Genomic DNA, 20,826 nt, shown 5'->3' with positions numbered 1-20,826 from the left:
AAGAGGTAGTTGAAGAAGCAGATAATATATAACTTCCCTCTCCCTCCCTTTGTCCCGCCTTCTCTCCTCTTCCTTCCTTCCCTTCCTTCCTTCCTTCCTTCCTTCCTTCCTTCCTTCCTTCCTTCCTTCCTTCCTTCCTTCCTAAAAAACAAGGGCTCTCCATCTGTTTGCTCAGTGTTTTAAATTTAAAATGAGATGTCAGTTAAAATTGACAGTATTAATTTTTCAGTCAGGTAAAGTGAGATTGTTCCATATTAATAAGGCTTGTCTCAAACACCTGACTTAAAGGCCAGGTGTGCCAGGAAAGGTCACATGGGTGATGATGGGAAGTGCTGTCTATCACTATGAGGGATTCAGGCTCATCTACCTATTGGAGGACTTCAGTGATGTTTTTCCCGTGGAGGCCCTATTTCCAGCAGAAGGCAGAAGGCCCTCCTTGAAACGGCACTTGTGTAAGCTGTTCCATGGATGCCAGTCATCCATGCTGGGTCCTGTGCCCCTGCAACACTTAGGCAGCCTTTTTGTGCCGTCTCTGTGGAGACAAGGTCAGTACAAGAAGCAAGGAGTAAAGGGACTGACTCTATTTATATGCATAGAATTTTGAAATTCTGAGCCATTCATTAGTTATTTTATTTTCATTGAGATCAATTGTGGAGAAGCAAGTGGGAGTGTTCAAAAATCTAGTAAACAGAGTTATAGCAGCTAAGCTTCTCCTTATGTTTATTGCATAAGAGACTCAAGTATGATAATATAAGGTAGATATACCATTCTGAGTGCTACCAATGCAGAACTGCAGAATGTAGGCCAATGGTCTTCATCTGAGAATGGTGTATGGTCTTCACCATACTCAGGTGTATGGAAACCACATGCTGACCACAAGAAGTTTGATCTGTTAATTTATAGCAGTTTAATAAACGTGTCTAATAATGCTTCAATAAATATCTATATACTACGGTAGTATATAAAAGACTAAGTGACTGACCATACGTCCATCCAACCATCTGACCAACCTACCAACCAGTACATATGATACGCACTGGCAATTTAAAAATAAATGTTGCCCTGGATCAGTGGACAGAGCGTGTGTTTTGATCTGTCATTGTCAGCTGTGAATTTGGTTGACACTTCTATTATAGAGAAAGGGTGAATAGCGATATTTCTTCTAATTAATTGCCTTTCAATGTATACAAATCTATGCACTGGGCCACTAGTATCTAATAGTTTATCACAACAAAAGTGATAGAATGTAAGGAATGGCATAGCAGAAGAGGTGGGCAACAGGTGGCTTGAATGAGAGCAAAACTAGTTGAATAGTTTCAAGTGTTAGATTCGTTTCCTTCGACACAGAGCCTGAGACAGGGATTCAGTACTGTGACTTATTGAGGAAAAAGAAAAGAACCTCTGAGTGAGTGAGAGGGAAATAGGATAGGAAAGGGGAGGAAGCTGAGCAAGGATGTGGCCGGGGTAGTCAGTCTGGCCTAAGTCTGCTCCCGTGTGGGGGGCAGGGCAGTTCTGGAGGTGTGGCCATGTGACTGCATTCTTGCCAATGAGATATGAGTGAACATCTGGGAAGGCTCTTTAAAGGCAGAGGGAGTGGGAAGAACTGTCCTTCTATTTTCCCTTCTTCTAGTCTGCAACTTGGATATGATGGCTGTAGTACCAGAGACATCTCAAGCCCTTAGATGAGGGCCATATGTTAGGGATACATGAGTGGAAAGAAAAAATATGACTCTTGTGACCATGAACCACACCCGTGTCACCCCTAGACCACTTACTTCTACAGCTTCCATTTAAAGTGAAAAGAAATATAATTCTATCTGGTTTTCTAGCCTTTAGTTTTGTTCTCTGTTAAACTGATTGCAGTTCCTCATTGGCATAGTGAGCCAGGACTATACCAGTTTTTGAGAGAGATGAGACTTTCTGAGAGATACGGTAAGATGCTGTAGTCACCAGAAAACACATTATGATGATAACGCCTGTGCTGCTGCTTGTTTTCCTGCCCACAGTGTAAATAAGAAGGGGAAAAAGACTTTTTTCTTGCTTTCTCCATATAACCAAGAACCTTATATCTTTCAATAGTATATATATGTATCAATTTTTAATTTGTGCTTCTCCCCTTCTTTTTAAACTTTCAACATATAACTTAAAATCCTATTTAACCAAAAAGAAGAAAAGGTCTTGTTCTCTATTGCATATCTCCATTCTCTTGAATGTGGGGATAAAAAAACCAAAGCAAAAACCAAAAACATCCACACTGCTAACCATTGAAATTAGTGGATACAAATGAAAATATGAATACCAAAGACCTCTGATACTTTTTTTATAACAACTAGTTTCCACCCATCCCAGAGCTTTCAATTCTTATACATTGTTTCACTTATCAGCCTGAATAAGTAGGCTTTATAAGTGACACTATCAGAAGGCGGGGCTTATTAATATGCATCAGTGGGTCTCAACTGGGGACAATTTTGACCCAAGGGGAGGGGGAGAGGTTTACTGAGCTCCCAGGTACACAACCCTGTAAGGTACATTTCTTCATCCCCATTTTTCCCCAGAGGAAACCAGACCTCAGATAGGCCTAGTACCTTGGCTGAGGTTATAGTTAGTAACCAGCAGAGCTGGAATTAGAACCTAGAACTGTCTCATGACAAAACACATGCCTGGTTCTCTGCTTCATTCACAGTCTGTGGGTCAGGACCCATTTCTCGCTGACAAAAGTCTAGAGAGGAGAAAGAATATGGATTCATCCTGGTGGGAGTCACCGTGACTATGCAGCCAACATGACTAGTCCCTTAAAGAGATTCCCTTTGAAGTTCCCTAACATGGATTAATGATTTCTGTCCCTTAGGAATATGCCCTTCTTTGCCCTGATATTCACTATTACCTGGTGGCTCCTGGAATTTCTTAAAGTAATCACCTCACAACAATTCACGATGTGATCTTCCCTTTAAAATTCCCAGGCTCCAGCAAATTTCTCATCTCTCCAAACACAATGTATAAACCAGGGCTAGGGCCCAAGAATGAGTTAAATTTTAGAAGGCACTTTGAGCAAATGAGAACTCATCCATCTTTTGCTTCATTATAGATTAAGCATTTCTCCGTGTTTTTGTTTGTTTTGTTGGTTGGTTGGTTGTAGTTGTTGGTTATTTTAGTGCTTTCTCTGGCTTTACTGAAAGAGAGAAATCTTAGAGCAGTCTTGGGGTGGCTTGTCCCTTTCAAATCTTATTTGGAGATGGTGGATGGAAAAATCTCAAACAGTTGGTAGGTGCCAAGAGGTCAGTTTTTTTCAGGAATACCCCAAAGCCCAGTCCTCATTAATCAGTTTAGAGAATGTTATGGATGAATTTTAAACATAAGATGTCATTTCTGATCCAGTTATTCTTTTTTCACTAACTACAGCAAGCCCATTACTTACTTTCCTGGGACATAAAGATAGCCAGATAAAGTCAATAACTTATCCTCTTACATTTTCCAAAGCCAAATGGAGGGCACAGTGAACTTTGCAATGCTTGTTGAATCTGCGCCAAAGAGAGTCCTGGATTTTTGATGTTCATCTGGGCTTCCACAGAATCCTGGGACTCTCTTGAAACTAACTTTTCCCTACATCTCTAATCCCAGGTGTGTCCTGTCTTGATACCTGTGGCCTCATGCTCAGCTGACCAGATTCATTTCCTTCCTGGCCCTTTGACAGAAACCAGCCTTGGCTCTTCACAATTCTCAGCAAATACCAAACTTGTTCTTATTTATGGGTCTGTATCTGTGGTGCCCTCTCCCCACCAGATATGCTGCCTACAGGGCGCTTTGTTCCACTGTCTTTGATTGTTTCGCTCTAACTTCTTGTACTTCAGTTTTGAAAAGAGAAAGAGCTTTATGTCAGGCAGAGCTAGGTTTAAACCATAGGATGGCCGATTGCCTGCTGTGTGACATCCATAGGATCACTTAAAGTCTCTGATTCATAGCTTTCTTTGTGTCAAAGAAGGTTAAGAATACCTACTTCATAGGGCTTATGTGAGAATTAAATGAGAAGCACTGGCAAAGGCCGGGCACAGGTAAATACAGTGTTAAGCTCGAAATTGTTCCTCTCCCTCCCTGCTTTTCAGGCTATTTCTTGAGATCAAAGCATATAGCCCAATCCTTCTGTAGCCTCTATTGTGCTGGACACACAGTGGGCACCATATGAATACTTCATGCTGGAGAGACCATATTTGTTTGAAGAAAACTGAAAGACAAATAGGGATTCTCTGCCTTTCAATTACATTTTTCACCCTTTCTCAAAATGTGATTTTGGTTAATTCTGTCCTTTAGAGAACAGCTACTGAAAGGCTGCTTAGATCAATTTATAACAATCAAATATCTCATTTATTTTGTGATTAAGTGGGTTATCAGGACCACTTCCTGCATTTCCAGCAGCTCCTAGGTATTAGTTTTCTCTTCTGGACTTCACGTTTACTGGAGAAGATAAGCCCAGGGTTTTGATGAAGATGCTAACTCAAGGCTGCTGCTTTTGCAAACAGTATGGATTCCTATCATGTCCCTGAAGGCACCACACTGTTCCATAATCCTTACCGTTGGCCTCCTGGAGAATGTCTCTCCCCCCTCTCCCCAACTACTTCTCTTTCAAGACAAGAGTCACTTCCTCTTTGCCACCTTATAGGACTTCCGTCCCTTCCACTAGGATCACGTGAACTTACCTACTTTTTTCTCTGAATCCTTGTATTTTCCCAATTACAGATTTCCGCCCCCCATAACGTCTTGTTAATGGACGCAATGTTTGTGTCTCCCCAAAATTCATATGTTAAAGTCTAATTCCCAGTGTGATGGTATTTGGAAGTGGGGCCTTGGGGAGGTAAGTAGGTCATGAGGGCTCCAACCTCATAAATGGGATTAGTGCCCTTCGCAGAGGTCCATAAGCCAGTGCACTCTCTTTCTGCCGTGAGAGGACACAGCAGGGAGACGGCAAAAAGTCTGCAACCACGAAGAAGCTGCTTACCATACACCAAAGTGTCTGGCATCTTGACCTCCAGCCTTTGGAACTGAGAGAAATAAGTTTCTGTTGTTGATAAATCACGAGTTTGTGGGTTAATGGTATTTTATTATAGCAGCCTGAGCATACTAAAATACATCTCCAACACTCCTCTAGGCTTATTACTTTTCATTTACTTCACCTTATTGTACTTCCTAGGAAGGTGATCTAGTTGAAAAGTGAGACTGTCTTATTTCTGAATCCTAGTACCTGGTACCTTGCCTGAGAGGAGAAGGATAGATGATGGGTAGAAGGAAGGAAAGAAGGCAAGTGGTGGCCAGAAAATAGTGTGGGCTTTTGTAGCGATTTTTTCAATGATTTAAAAAAAAAATTTTGTTTGTTTCTTTCTACCATTCTGCATATCTTTCTTTCTCCCTTTCTAGCACTTCAGTGGTATGAGGTCAAATGATACAATGCCAAAAGGCCTGATTTTTTTTTTTTCCAAACCTGATCAGATACCAATAATGATAACCACGGGAAAACTCTTCATGGCTAAGAGCCAGGGTAGGAGAATTCACTCGAAGATTTTTTTCATGCTCTTAGGTTTTTTTTTCATTGAAATGAAGAATTGGGCTGTATGTTGGCAGGGTTAAAATTTAAAAGGTAATTCTTATAAAAAGATGTAATAAACAGTTAAAACTAAAATAGTACATACCTATACACATAAAATAAATTTTTATCCTCTCTTTGGATTTATCTGTGTGACCTCTGTTGTGTGAATATCTGAGAGAATAGTACAAATAATGCTTTTCAAGGGCTACTCCTAGAGTGTCTTGCATGATGTTATTTGTTGTTTTTATTTCAAAAGTAGTTCTGAAATATGCTAAGATTATTAAAAGTTGTACAAGTAAAAGTATTTGACATCTACATAATAGTTTAAAAAATGCTTTCCAAGTTTTATCTTATTTATTCTTCACAACAAACCCACTGCATAGGCCTTTATAATTCCTGTTTTACAAAGGAGGTTTGAGACTCAGAAAGATTAGGCAATCTGCATTAAGCATGTCAGTGGCAGAGTCAGACTTAAAAACAAGGTCTTATAGCTCTAAGTCCTTGGCTTCTTACAAGACATTTAGTAAACAGGTTTTCCTCACATGTGAATTACTGTTTTATATTCATAACATAAACCAATGGAGGTTGAAAGCAATGGTGAAAAGTTTAATGATGCTAAACATCTGTAAATGCAATGTATTAAAAATAACAAGAACAGAAATTCCATAGTTCTATGGGATTTTCAGTCTGTTGAGCATCAAATCATATTTTCCAATGAACCATCTGCTTCCAAATTTCAAGCTCCTATCCATTTAATAAGCCCCTTCATCAGTGAAATGAAAGGTATATGCATTGGAATTAACCAAATACATATGCAAGTATGTGAATATGAGTGTATGGTTTTGTTTTAAGACATTATACCTTCTCATCAGGATGCACATTGATGGGGGGAAATTGAATCAAATCAACATTTTTTTATTCATGAGTAGAACAGAGAGAGTTAATATCTTGTCCAGTAAAACCTAAGATTCAAGGAATCTAAACAAGACATTGATATTTTTTCTCCACCCACTACTGTATATATCTGTTTAGCACTTTCTTATCTTCTCTCCTGTCTACAAGGGTTTAGCTGGAGTGACCAGGAAGAAAGTATATATTGTTTCTGACATGGGGAGCTTTTAGTTTCATTAGAAATCAAAAAGGGTCAGAAGGTCAGGGCTGTAAATTCAAATTGTAAGACTTCTGCCTGCAGGAGGTGGCTGTCACTGTGTGAATAACTCCCTTCTTTCCACTGGGGGAGTAGCCCTGTTGGTCTGGGCAAAGGGAAAGGTACAGAGAGACTGGATCAGAGCTATGGATAATGCCCACGATGTTGTTCCCATATAAGGCTGCCCAGAGTGAATTGGGGATGCCCCAAATCTACACAGGGAAGACAAGGGCAACAGTGATGGGAGCTGTATCAGTATTATGGTATTAAAATGAACAGATGATCAAGTTAGAATTTAAATCAAGGGATTGTGGTGTCAGGGTAGGGTTCATAAATCCCTGTCCTGGATTGCAGCAGTAATATAACCACTAATTACTTAAATAATACATGGATTGTTTTTTATATAAGTGCATCACCTTGAAAAAAATGCCATTGATATTTTGATAGAGATTGCATCAAATCTGTAGATTGCTTTGGTTAGTATGGACATTTTAATGATATTAATGCTTCCAATAAAAAAATAGAGTATATTCTTCCATGTATTTGTATCTTCTTCAGTTTCTTCGATGTTTTATAGTTTTTCAGTACAGGTCTTTTACCTCCTTGGTTAAATTTATTCCTAGGTATTTTATTCAATGGATAAAGAGGATGTGCTACATATATAAATGGAATATTACTTGGCCATAAAAAGAATGAAATTCTGCCATTTACAACAATATAGAAGGTAGAGAGTATTATGCTAAATGAAATAAGTCAGATGGAGAAAGACAAATACCATAGAATTTACTTATAGGTGGAATTGAATAACAAAGTAAATGAACAAACAAAACAGAAACAAACTCATAGATACAAAAAACAAACTAATAGGAGCCAGATAGGAGTGGTACAGAAGGGTAGGCAAAAAGGGTGAAGGGATTAAAAATTTTAACTTGTGGAGAAACCAAGATGGCAGCTTACATAAACACCTAAACTGCTGCCTCACACAACAATTTCAAAACTACAACTAAAAGACAGAATAGACATCATCCAGAACCACAGGAAAGCTGGCTGAGTAGAAATTCTACAACCAGAAGGAAAGACAAAAGCTCACGGAAAATCAGAGGAGCTGCAACAGTGGGGGGGAAATAAGGGTAGAGGGTGAGGTGAGAACCAGGTGGAGGGGAGCTATGAGGAGAAAAAGGAGAAACTATTGTAATAATCTGAACAATAAAGATTTATTAAATTAAAAAAGATAAAATAAAAATTATAAGTTGCCAGTTATAAAAGTCATAGGGCATGCTTGCGTACCACAACAGTCATGTGCATCTTTTCTTTCCAACCACACAATTTTATAAAACTTTCCAGATGTCCCTACCCCTTAGGTTGTCATGTCACTACAAGAGAAGTGCTAAATACAGATGTGAGCTTAAGGCTTTCATTATGCACTCTGCTATCAGACTATTTGTGAAAATATGATTAGTGGGGGAGTCCATTACTATACTGTTTCCTTAGAATAATTCTCCATTACCCCCATTTTGTTTGATAAAAAGCCATTATTCTATATAATAAAAGAGTAATATGCAAATTATCCCCTTGACTGGGAGTTCAACCAGAGTTTGACCATGGGGCAGAGCCAGCCAGCCAACCAGATCACACCCGTGCCTCTAGTTTATTCATAAGCAACAACTTCTCAGGTTCCTATGATAATTCAAAAACCTTCAACAAGATGTACAGATATTTATTTTCTTCATTGTACCAGGCATATGGAGTCTTAGCAAAACTTGTTGAAAATAGAAATGTCATACCTGCAGATTCTTTTTTACTCACATATTAATTTCTCTTTAAAAAAAAAAAGAAAATTTAAATAAATTTAAACCACTCTTCATGAAGACCTTGCTTTTCTGCAACTCGAATGGGAGGAATCAGATTTTACCAAAAATCAACCATTCTGCAATTTTTTTTTTTTTATTTTTTTTTTGTGGAGAATAATGTCACTACCATAATGTCTTTATGCAAAAAGGATGGAAAGTAGCTATTCAAGAAAGCCCTGTTTGTCAGTGAAGGAGGTAAAACTGAGGAAGGTGAAGTGAAAATGTCACCAGAAGATCACTTTGGAACATATATCTACCCAATCTCTTAGGTTCCACTAAAATGTGAGCTTTGTGAGGAAAGGGTGTGCTTTTATTCATTGCTGTGTCCTTAGTACCTGGAATAGTACTTGGTACATATTAGGTGCTTAATAAATAATATTGTTAATCTAATAATATTTACAGAGTATGCACTAAAAGTAATATTTATTCTGTAACAATACTTATATATTGTACTAGAGGCCCAATATATGAAGATTCAGGCAAGAATAGGCCTTCTCCTGGCGGCCAGCACCACCTTTGCTCCAGCCTGGAGCCACCTTTCTGTCTTCACTGGGCCAGAGCCGCATTCTGCCTCTTGTCACATCAATTTACATATTCCCTTCTTATTGGCTGTGATCGCCACCATCTTTGTCACACTGTTTTGTTACCACTTAACCCTCTGTTTGGGGCCTGCAGTTGTGAGCATGAGTTCTAGCCTGCCCATCCATTAACTGCCATAATGAGCCTTTGGTGTCTTTAACTCCTGCCCTTACCTCTAAGATGAAACATAGTAGCTCATTTGTAGTCTCCCCCCCCCCCCCATAGCTCCTAAGAAAGACTATTTCATTTATGTTTGAATTTGCATTTACATTTACAAAGTAAATGTGTCAGAGACCTCCAGTATTGATTGCAGGGCCCCAGATCACAGGTATGAATGCATATATTCTTCATGCAACAAATATTAGTGGAAGTATATACCCCTGGCTGAGGGTATATCAGGTACTATGGCTGTAATATGCCCTCAGAAGAGAAAGAGGGATGACCACGTGATACCAATGCAGCGTGATAAAACCTCTAGGGGAGGGACCTGCAAGGCCTGAGGGAGCCTAAAGGAGTCTGTGACTGTCATGTGAGGTGTGACCAGGGAAGGTTTTCCAGAGAGAAGATGCTTGAACTAAGTCTTAAAGATTGAAAAGGATTTCTGCCCACTGTGGTTCAGTTGGTTGGGCATCATCCCATGTGCCAAAAAGTCACTGATTTGATTCCCGGTCAGGGCACATACCCGCGTTTCAGGCTCCATCTCCAGAAGAGGGCATACAGGAGACAGCCGATTGATATCTCCCTCTCACATTGATGCTTCTCTGCCTCTCTCCCTCTCATTTCCTCTTTCTCTCTAAAAATAAATCATCAACTTAAAAAATCTAAAAGAACAGGAGTTCTGTAAAAGGTGTGTATATGACAGGTGGGGTGGAAGGAGCCTTGTCAACGCCATACTTGGGAAAATGTAGTGTGGAAGATTCAAGTTTTCCTCACCACATTGCTGGAATTAAAAATGTCACTGAAAGGTTATAAAGGAATCTTGAAGATATCTGGGCAAATGCTAAATCCTTGCTACCCAAAGTTGCATCTGGTGACCCTGCACCACCCCTGAGCAATTTAGAAATGCGGAATTTCAGGCTCACTCAGACCTATGGAATCATCCCCAGGTGATATGATTGTGGATCAAGTTTGAGATACGAAACTGGTTTCCTTTGGAAGGTTGACTCTTCTGTTGGAGTTTTGGGGCATTTGTTAAAACTGACACTGATTCTTGAATGATGCAGTAAACATGTGAAGTTCATTCAGACAGCTGTATAGAGATCAGTAGGGGATCCATATTAAGCCTTTGTCTATTTATCTTTGAGGACTAAATGACTCAGTTGAAATCGACCACCATCTACATCCTAGCAGCTGTGACAGGGTGAAAAGTGCACTGGCCAACATTAAGTCCCAGGGTTTTTTTGTTTGTTTGTTTGTTTTTGTTTTGCTTAGGTGTATGATCATAGGCTGAGCATTAGTTACTGTGTCACTTACAGGCACCTCTCACATGCCAAGCAATGTTCCATCCAGGCCCTGACATGCACATCACCACATTTCCTTAACTGCTAAGTGAGGGACTCCAATACCCGCCATAGAAGGAGTCTCATTAGGAGCCAAAGGAATAATGTGCATCACAGAGCTCTGTAAGTGATAAATGGACTCAGTGATGATTTAAGTATCTGCATAGAAAAATACATACTTAGAGAGCATCTACTCTGATCCAAGACCTGTGATAAATTTATCTAGGTTCAAAGATGTGTGTTATAAGTGAGCTAGGCAAAGCAAAACAGATACATCTTATTCTTATTTAAGAAGGGAGGTGGCAAGATAAAATTAAAAGAAGTGCTTGGCACATGAGTCATAGAGACCCTGTGGCCGTGGCCTTGCTGTCCAATCCCTCCAGTAATCCTCTGCTTTCAATGCCCCCAGGCATGCGCCAAGGCAATGACCATGGCTCTCAGTACCGCTCAGCCATCTATCCGACCTCCGCCACGCACATGGAGGCAGCCCTGCGATCCAAAGAGGACTACCAGAAGGTAAGCTCTTCTATCGCTCCTGGGCTCTGGCGCCTGCCCCTGCCAGGTGTGGCCCCAACACAGCTCTTTTCACCTGGCTCTGGGTTCTGTTTGTATGCTTTTTTGGAAATTTCTGTAAGTCTCTTGGAATACAGCCATTCTACTCCATTAATGTGCTAAATGAGATTTTAATAATAGGCCCTTATGCATTTCTCTTTAAAATCAACACATAGTCTTTCTCCTGCTCTCTTTGCCCTGCTCTTTCTCTCTCTCTCTCTGAATTTCTCTTTTTCTTTTTTCTTGCTGTATTTGTTTGCTCTGACTGCCATCACAAAGAACCAGACTGGGTGGCTTGAACAACAGAAGTATATGTATTGTCTCATGGTTTTGGAGGCTGGAAATCTGAAATCAAGGTGTCAGCAGGGTTGGTTCCTTCTGGGGCCTGTGGGGAAGGATCTGCTCAGGGCCTCTCCCCTGGGCTGGTAGACAGCCCTTTTCTCCCGTGTCTCTATACACATTTAACCTGTAATGCTCTGCGTCTTGCTTATAACAGTAGACTGAAATATAGTAAAAAAAAAAAAAAATACTTCTCAGAAATATGGACATTGTATCATAAAATAATTGTTTTCACTATTGTGTTGTATTTTTAAATCTCCTCCAATAGAGATTTAATTAAAAAAAAAATAAGTTGAGTTACCCTAGCCAGTTTTGCTCAGTGGGTAGAGCATCTGCCCATTGACTGAAGGGTCCCAGGTTCGATTCTGGTAAAGGCATGCACCTCAGTTGCAGGCCCAGCCCCTGTGGAGCCTGTGTGGGAGGCAACCAATCAGTGTGTCTCTCTCACATTGATGTTTCTTTCTTTCTGTCTCTCCTCCTTCCTTCCAATCATTAAAAATCAATGGAAAAATATCCTTTTCCATTGAGGATTAAAAATAATAATAATAATAAGTTGAGTTGCTTTAATTTTTAGAACTTTGTGATGCTTAAATTTTAATTATTGTTGCTTTCTTTTTTTATAGTTATACTTATTCCACTTTATTTTTAATTAAAATTTTAAAGTTTTTTTTATTACAATTTACATTCAATATAATTGTCTTTGTTTCATATGTACAGTATAATGATTAGACAATCATGTACTTTACAGAGTGGTCCTCCCGACATTTCAAGTATGCATGGGGCCCCATACATAGTTATTACAATATTATTAACTATATTCCCTATGCTGTAGTTTACATTTCTGTGACTGTTCCATAATTACCAATTTGCACTTCTTAATCCCTTCACCTTTTTCACCCACTCTTCCCAATTCCCCTGATTTGGATTCACATTTAACAACAGAGCCGGTAGCTACTGTAATGCTGATCTATTTTAGAATTATGTAAATAGTCTGATTTGCAACACTTCCCAAGAATGTGTGAGTTCTCCAACCTGTCTCCCATTCGGAGGGGTTGGCAGTGAGGAGGAGGCAGGGATAAGAGTGTATCTACTGATGAAGAATTAGCAGGACATGCAACTCAATGTAACTCCAAAAGCAGAGAGGGCTAAAGGAGATGCTGACAGGCCCCACTTATTCCTCAGCACAACCCCTCGTCCCTGTAAGGTGTGATGTCTACTTGGGTGGTACTAGTAAGCAGCCTCTAGGATGGCCCTCAGTGGTCTCTGGCTGTGTGTAATCCCCTATGTCTGAGTATGGATTAGATTTAATGACTCACTTCTACTCAATAACAGAAGTGATGGGATAGCACCTCTAAGATGAGTTTATTAAAGATTGTGACTTCCAGCCCTGACCGGTTTGATTCAGTGGCTAGAGCATTAGCCTGTGAACTGAAAGGTCCCAGGTTCGATTCCGGCATGTACCTGGTTTCGGGCACATCCCCAATAGGAGGTGTTCAGGAGGCAGCTGATTGATGTTGCTCTCTCATCCATGTTTCTAACTCTCTCTATCCTTCTCCCTTCCTCTCTATAAAATATCAATAAAATATATTTAAAAAAAGATTGTGACTTACATCTTGGGGCCCTTTTTCTCTCACTGCCCCTTGTATCACTTGCCCAAGGGGCAACCAGCAGCCGTGTGGTCAGGCAGCCCTGAGCAAAGGCTCACGTGGCAGTAGGCGAAGGCCTCCATGAACCACTGTGTGAGTTTGGAAGCCCCTCAGCCTCAGGCAGGCTTTCAGATGGGATTGCAGCCCCAGCTAACAGTTTGCAACCTAATGAAAGACAGCAAGCTAGGGGCACCTAACTAAGCTGTATTGTTTTAAGCTGCTAAGTTTTAGAGTAATTTAAGTATACTTATATTTATATCCTAAAAAACTTTTAATTCTAAAGTATTCTTTCTCACATCCCTTTTCATCATGATCTTTCTGATTACGTGTAGCTTCTAGCATCAAATTATCTCAATTTATATGTCAGCTAAGCTAAGATTTCATTAAGCGCCTAACACTTAGATGCCACATATTGTATTTACTCAAGCAGCCTATAAGGATGGGAGACCTCATTATTACCCCCATATTTTAGATGCCCAGTGTCATAACTTTAAGTTAGTAGAATAGCCAGAATTAGAAAAAAAAATAGGACTAGATGCAAAGAGATGAGTTGGGTGGCCATTGCAGATCTCCAGGCCAGAAATGATGGGAGCTTTGTCTAGAAGATAAAAGTATGAATAGAATGAAGGGATACTTATGAAGTAGAACTCAAATTCTCTTGGAGTGGAGAATATATGAGAGGGAGGAGTCCAGAGGGACTTACACGTTTCTGGACAGTGATGATTTGTATGATGTTAAGGAGGAGCATAGACAAATTTGTGGGGAAAGTAAGTTAAGTTTGGAAATGTGGCCTTTGAGCTACCCATGATATGGGCATCCAAGTGATTGCTAGAAGAAGTGAGCTGTTCCTGCCTTGCAGGGAGGGTGGTTATGACTATAAACTGGTTTAATGCTTGGAAGCTGCAGGGCCTACAACATAGTAAGTGTTCAACAAATGGCAGCCCTTATTATTATTTGGAGTTTATCTATACTTAGTAAATGAAACCCAAGTTGCTAATAGATTCACTGAGGAAAGTGATGAGCTGAGAGGAGAAGGCCTTGGCCTGAGGAACACCAACATCTGAGAGATGGACTGGGAAATGTCTGTACCTGGAAGGACATTGTTCTGGGTTCAGAATCAGCCCCAAGCAATAACTTAAAAATGTTTTCTATTTAATTGTAAAGACAATCTTAGTAGTTAATACTTAAAGTTACTTATAATTGATGCTATATATGAATTGCATATTGTAAAGATTCACAGTCCTATAATATAGCAATACTAAGACACTTTGGAAGGATGTTAGTTTCTCTCCAGAATATCTCAAAATGATTTGGTGTTCACAATGAAAATTTTAGGTGCAGAAGGTCAGTGCCTTTCATGTGATGTTGAAGAGGCTGGCTTACACCTAATTTTCTGGTTTCTACCCCAATATAGTGTCTTACTTTTAGCGTTAAGTGGAACCCACATTGATTTTATACAATGGATATACATATGAAATAAAATTTAGATATTAAATATTAATGAACTGTTTACTCCATTATTTTTTGAGATTTGGGGAATGTGACTCTTATATTCTAGATAATTTTCTAGCCAAATACTCTTTGGGTTCTGTACCTAAGCATATGGAAATTAAATATATACATTCATATATATTTTTGCTTGTTTTTTTAAAGTAGGGTCTTTTTTGCATAAATATGCCTGTGCCCCCACCATCCAGATATTCATTGCTGTTAACATAAGCACATGTATCTGTTTTATCATGGACTCACAGAACAAATACTGTCACATCTCGGATTCCACGTGAAGCAGGGAGCATATGAGCCTGGCTCCCCAGCTGGGAGACTCAGGATTTCAAGCGTTTTACTCCTATGTGGGCTTACTGCCTAGAACACGGACTGTCACGGGGCACAAGTCCTCATTGCCGTCAGAGGGCTGCTTTGGGACTGCTCTCCTTCCCCTTCTGGAGATGCACAGCATGAGGGTCCACTTTCTAGGCACCACTGGAGGGAGCTGGCACTGAAAGCCATAGCCTGGGGGACCCCTGGCTGAGCTCAGTCTAGTGCAGAAAACTTGCTCATTCCCAACACGGCCACTCCCCCATGTCCTTCACCCAGAAGCCCTGGCTCAGGACTTATCCTCTATCCCCACCTTGAGCACTAGGAACTACTGTCCCATTCCCCCTTTTCACATCTATACCACAAGGGATCAACTCATTTTCCTTTTCAGAAAGAAAAGAAGAAAGTGTCTAACTGTGTCATCAGCCTGGGAGTAGGAGGGCTGATTGCATGCTGGCACATGGGTGACCACTGTGATTTTTATCTTAGTCTGGGTGTCATAGAGAGCAGATCCTAGGACAAAGGTTTGTGTGTGAAGATTTATTGCAGCATGCAGTGCCATGGAGCAGGAGAACAGGGAAGGGGGTGTGGAAAAGCAAAGGAGGAGAACCAACTCAGGTTGGTCCCTGCTACTGCTATTGCTAACCAGCTGTTTGGTCCTTATGAAATGACTAGTCATTCTGGGGGAAGAAGGGAAGCATATGACCATTGGATGCCATCTCCCACTTCTGGTTTGCACATGTGTGGGCTCAGGATACTGTGTCCCTCTGGCAGGAGGCAGGAGGCAAGACACACATGGCATAGGTGTGAGGTGAAGTGTTGCAGGGTTGTGCTTCCGTAAAGCTAATTCTAGTCTATGCAGAGCTGGGCACTGCAGGGAAATAGGGTGGGGGAGAAAAAGGTGAGGCCAAGAGGATCTGCGCTGGTGCATGTGATGAGCTGCAGGGGTCCTTTTCCCAACATGGGACAGGCAGCTGACTACAATGTCCTGAGATTGGTTTGCCAAGATTCAGTGACTTTCTGGCACCTCTGTTACAGCAGAGAAAGAGAGACACAAGTTTAATTTTCAGCAGGAATTCTGCTACAATTACATAGTTATATAACATACAGTTATGTATGTAGTTTACATAACATATTTATATATAGTGTATGTAGCTAAATAATGATGAAGGTAATAATAGGACAGCAACAACAGTACCAACTGCATACTTACTACATGCTAATCACTGTTTAAAGCACTTTACATAATGAGCCAAAACCGGTTTGGCTCAGTGGTAGAGCGTCGGTCTGCGGACTGAAAGGTCCCGGGTTTGATTCCGGTCAGGGGCATGTACATTGGTTGCGGGCACATCCCTGGTGGGAGGTGTGCAGGAGGCAGCTGGTCGGTGTTTCTCTGTCATCGATGTTTCTAGCTCTCTATCTCTCTCCCTTCCTCTCTGTAAAAAAATCAATAAAAATATATATTTAAAAAAAAAAAGCACTTTACATAATGAAGTCATTTTTATATCTCTTGACTATATTTATCTAATGCATACATAGATTAAATGGGTATGTTTGCTGTGGTATATGTATATCTTTATGCAAAATTATAATCATTTATATATCTCTTATTTTCAAACTTGAAACTTGTATAGATTTCTAACCAACTGTCCATTCAGTTGGTATAATTGATAATGTACACACACACACACATACACACACACACGAAATCACTAATTCAACATGCCTGTGAGAGATGAAATAATTAGCTTCTGTACCATAAAGAAGTTGATTTGTGCTTTTACCTTTACCTTAAAAAGGTAATGATCACACAGTGTGGGAGAGAGTCTCAGATGTCACCAGCTGCCTCAGTAGGTGAGATAAGAACAGGAAGAAGCCTATATTTTCTCCCCAGGGTGACCTGAACAAATTCCTGAAACAACAGAGATCTTCAATAGGAAGGGTCATTTCTTAACAATCCTAGATTAGGGCGTAGGACTCTGTAATTTTAAACATTTAGGTTTATTTCTAAGAGTGGGGAGGTTCTCAGATGACTCCTTCCATGCGTTTTATGCCTGCAGACTATTTCCCCCTATAGAGCTGGCTTTTCTGGCCCTGTCACTACATTCTGGCTATTTACCTTATTTGAGCTCTGGTGAGTCCCCTATGTCGTAACTAGTAAACATTGACTTGGGTACTAATTTGATAGTCTTCGTCAGTTTGCCCCCCAGTGACCTCCTAGGAACCAGCTTCTTCAGCAACTTTATATGTGAAGTTTAGAGTGACAGTATTGCTTAGCACGGAGCAGTTATTTGAACATAAAACTGGCTGATTTTATCACAGGGACCAATTGTTGAGCTAATTAGATGTGCAGTTTTGCTGATGAGCCAGAAACCCAAAGTGATTTTCCATCTAAACTGTGGTTTTTGTGCAAAGTTGGCTGGGTTGTAGATACCAGGCTCACTAACGACCTTAGGCAAGGAAGAATGGCCGAAGAATGGCCTGATTTCTATTGAGATTGGAAGAGCCGGTGTCTCACAGAAGGTCAGAATGAAAGTTAAACTTCATTCCGGGCTCACTGACCTTGAAAGGGCTGGATTGCGCTCACAGAATTTGGCCTCTGTTGTGTTTTTGATGAGCTGAGGACCTGGGGGTGTTCTTGCCTTTGGACCAAGACTTCATAATCTTTTCTTGACTGTGTGTTCTTATTTTTTCCCCTCAGCATTTCATGTTGGCATATGCTTATGCTATTAATTAGGGAGATATTCTGATGTATTATTGTTTTCAGATTATCAAATATTCCCTAGTGAACCTGTCATGAAAAACATTTTCTTATATTCTACTCTGAATCATGGCCTTTGGCGGTGGGGAGTATTCACATGTGATTCTTATATCCTGAAAACGCAATTCCTCATTTAGGAATTAAATATGTTGTGCACTGATATATTATGTTTCTTGAAATTTGAAAGAGAATTAGTAAATCTAGAGATTGTTCTCCTGGCCACATGGCCTACCTCCTTCCCAATTCCTCAAGGCTTCACCAACAGTAAGCACAACATTTCCTCTGGATAATCTTTTTTGGGTAAATGTTAAATTACCCACTATGTTTCAAATATAAAACAGTATTTAAAATCTATCTCTATCAGTCTCTCAGTCTGTTTGTTCATTCATCCATCTATCTACCCTCCCATTCATTCATTCATACCTTCAACATAGCTATAATCTAATATTTACCATATTTCACCTTAAATTTCAATTATCTAGCAATCTGTCATGTATACTCTATATTGTATCATTTTAAAGAAAAGTACCCAAAGGAAAGATAAAAACAGTATGCAATGTTGGATTACAACAAGCATTTTTAAGAATTGCTTCAGCTTGGATTATTTTCTTTTCTTCCCAAGGCATTCAAATTGCAGCCAAATAGTCAGCCTCTCCCCATGCTCTCCAGTAAAGCCCTGACAAATTATTAGTTATTATTTGGTGTGTGTGTGTGTGTGTGTGTGTGTGTGTGTGTGTGTGTGAGAGAGAGAGAGAGAGAGAGAGAGAGAGAGAGAGAGAGAGAGAGAGAGAGAGAGAAGGAGGAATAGTTTTCATTTTCAAATAACCCATCTACCTGTGCTCCAATTAAGTTTTTACTTCTTTTTTCTAGCATAGTTTAAATGCCATCTCTACTTCAATGATGCTCAAAATTTATGGTCTAGGACTACCCTCTGGGTTCCAGATACCCATATTCCATCACTTACTTATTATTTCTACTTACTTGTAACATAATATTTCCTAAACTGGGGGCTTAATTCCCACCCTGCCTCCTAAAAAAGCCCCACAGCTCTTTGTCCTCACCCTGCCAGTCTTCCCAGCCATCATCTTTTAGCTTGCTTATGCAAGATCCCTGGGAGTCATCCCCGATTCACCTCCAATTAATCAGACTAACCTAAATTCTATCTCTAAATATATCTCCAGTGTGCTTTCTCTTTCATCTTCATGTTCACTCTCATAATTCAGGCACCATTATCAGTTCCTGGACAACTGAGCTGCTTACCTCTCTATACACCACCTACCTACACAGGACAGTCAGAGCATCTTTCTGACCCAGTCATTTCCTTTTCCTGTGTCAGATCTTCCACGGCTACCTTATGACTTTTAGAATAAAATCCAAATTCCTTGGCCCACAAGGTCCAACACAATCATTTTGCTGCCTTCCCATAAGACATATGTAGCTTCTAGGCAGAGTGCCGAATTATCATGGCATATCTAAGAATTAACATATAATTCTTATTCAGATCTCAGACCCTTTGAATAAAGCTCATGAGATCTGGGGACTCAGGATGAGAATTACAGTCACTCATGGAAAATTTCACAGTTGTACAGCCATCATAAAGAATGGTTTTGTGTTTCTTTGCATTTTAAAGTTAACTCCTGTATGGACTCACTGTTGCCACCAAGAGAACAAATTCAGAGGTCCAAAGAATTGCTGCTTTGTTTGGTACGTGTTAGGGCTTCAGTACTGCATTAACCATACTGCTCTTTACCCTAAAGCCCACCTTGAAATCTCTCTTGATACAATAAATTGCTAAATATCACAATCATAAAATAATATTTGGTGAGATGAAATCAATGATTGGTACACGAAAATTAGAAACTCTAATTTTCTAATTCTCTGACTTTTGCTCCATTATATTTACCCATGGCTACTATTACAAACTCCCAAACACTTGCAGGCTTAAAACAACAGAAATTCATTCTCTTACTGTTCTGGAGGCCAGAAGTCCACAGTTTCACTGGCCCAAATCAAGGTTTCAGTTGGGCTGTGCTCCCTCCAGAGACTCTAGGGGGCATCCTTCTCTTCCCTCTTCCAGCTTCAAGTGGCCTCTAACATTTCCTGGCGTGAGGCCACTTCACTCTATTTTCTGCCTTGGTGGTCAGCATGCTTCCCTCTCTTCTATATCTAATCTCCCTCTACCTCTCTCTTATCAGGACACATTTAGGGCCCACTGGATAACCCAAGGTAATCTCCCCACTTCAAGATCCTTAACTTAATCACATTTGAGAAGTGAAGTCTTTACCATATAAAATAACATTCACGTGCTTCAGGGATTGAGACACAGTCATTTGGGGGCATCATTATTCAGTCCACTATGGTCCTCAGGCCTGGTTTCCAATGTACGTCCAATGTCCCACCTCAAATGGGGACTGAAACTGGAAGCTCTTATGCTTGGGCTGCTTGGGAGAGGTGGACTGGCCATCTGGCTTCCTCTAAACCCCGGGCCATAGACAAAACACACCCTTTCACCAGAGAAGATAGAACAAGGTCTCCTCTCTCTTGGGGTCCTTGTCTGGTTTTGAAAGGAAGTAGAAATTTACATAAGCTTATCTCTTTTCAAATATCTCTACCTTCAAAAAAGACCCACCTCACCCCCATACTACTTACTAAAATGAAATAGCAAACCAAATATAACAACAGGAAAAAAATCCTTAAGAGCTAGATTTGGGAGCAGATGGTAGGGCATGGGTATATGTATCAGTAAATAAACAAAATAATGTTTGAATGGTTGGCAAGAATATTTTAGAACTCAGTTACTATCTCTGACTTTTCTGATCTTCATTTTAAAATTCCTTAAGTGTGGACAGCAAAATTTTTTCATAGGCTTGTTATAAGAGTTGAATGGAACTGGAACTGTAATTTTACATATGTGTAATATCCCACTTGTTATGGACTAAATACTTATATATAAAAAATATAAAAAGCTACTAGCATACACACACGTACTACTGCCATGTAGAAGTCACCCATAGGCATTAATTGAAGCTGAGCCCCTTCAGTTTTCCAATCCAGAAAACAGTT

General features: G+C 40.1%; 1 protein-coding gene across 6 annotated transcripts in view; it reads left to right on the top strand.

Annotated features, from left to right (window-relative positions):
- Positions 1-20,826, top strand: part of MSRA (methionine sulfoxide reductase A) — a 334,526-nt gene that overhangs the window by 239,566 nt on the left and 74,134 nt on the right. For all 6 annotated transcript variants that reach the window (XM_036423765.2, XM_045577004.1, XM_036423764.2 and 3 more), the window contains one exon: positions 11,060-11,166. In XM_036423765.2, coding sequence (XP_036279658.1) covers positions 11,060-11,166 — 107 coding nt within the window. The remainder of the gene's footprint in view (positions 1-11,059; positions 11,167-20,826) is intronic.

This window comes from Pipistrellus kuhlii, unplaced genomic scaffold (assembly GCF_014108245.1).
Source record: "Pipistrellus kuhlii isolate mPipKuh1 unplaced genomic scaffold, mPipKuh1.p scaffold_m20_p_8, whole genome shotgun sequence".
Taxonomy (NCBI): Eukaryota; Metazoa; Chordata; class Mammalia; order Chiroptera; family Vespertilionidae; genus Pipistrellus; species Pipistrellus kuhlii.
The sequence above is the reverse complement of the archived record's forward strand: the minus strand, read 5'-3'. Positions and strand labels throughout refer to the sequence as shown.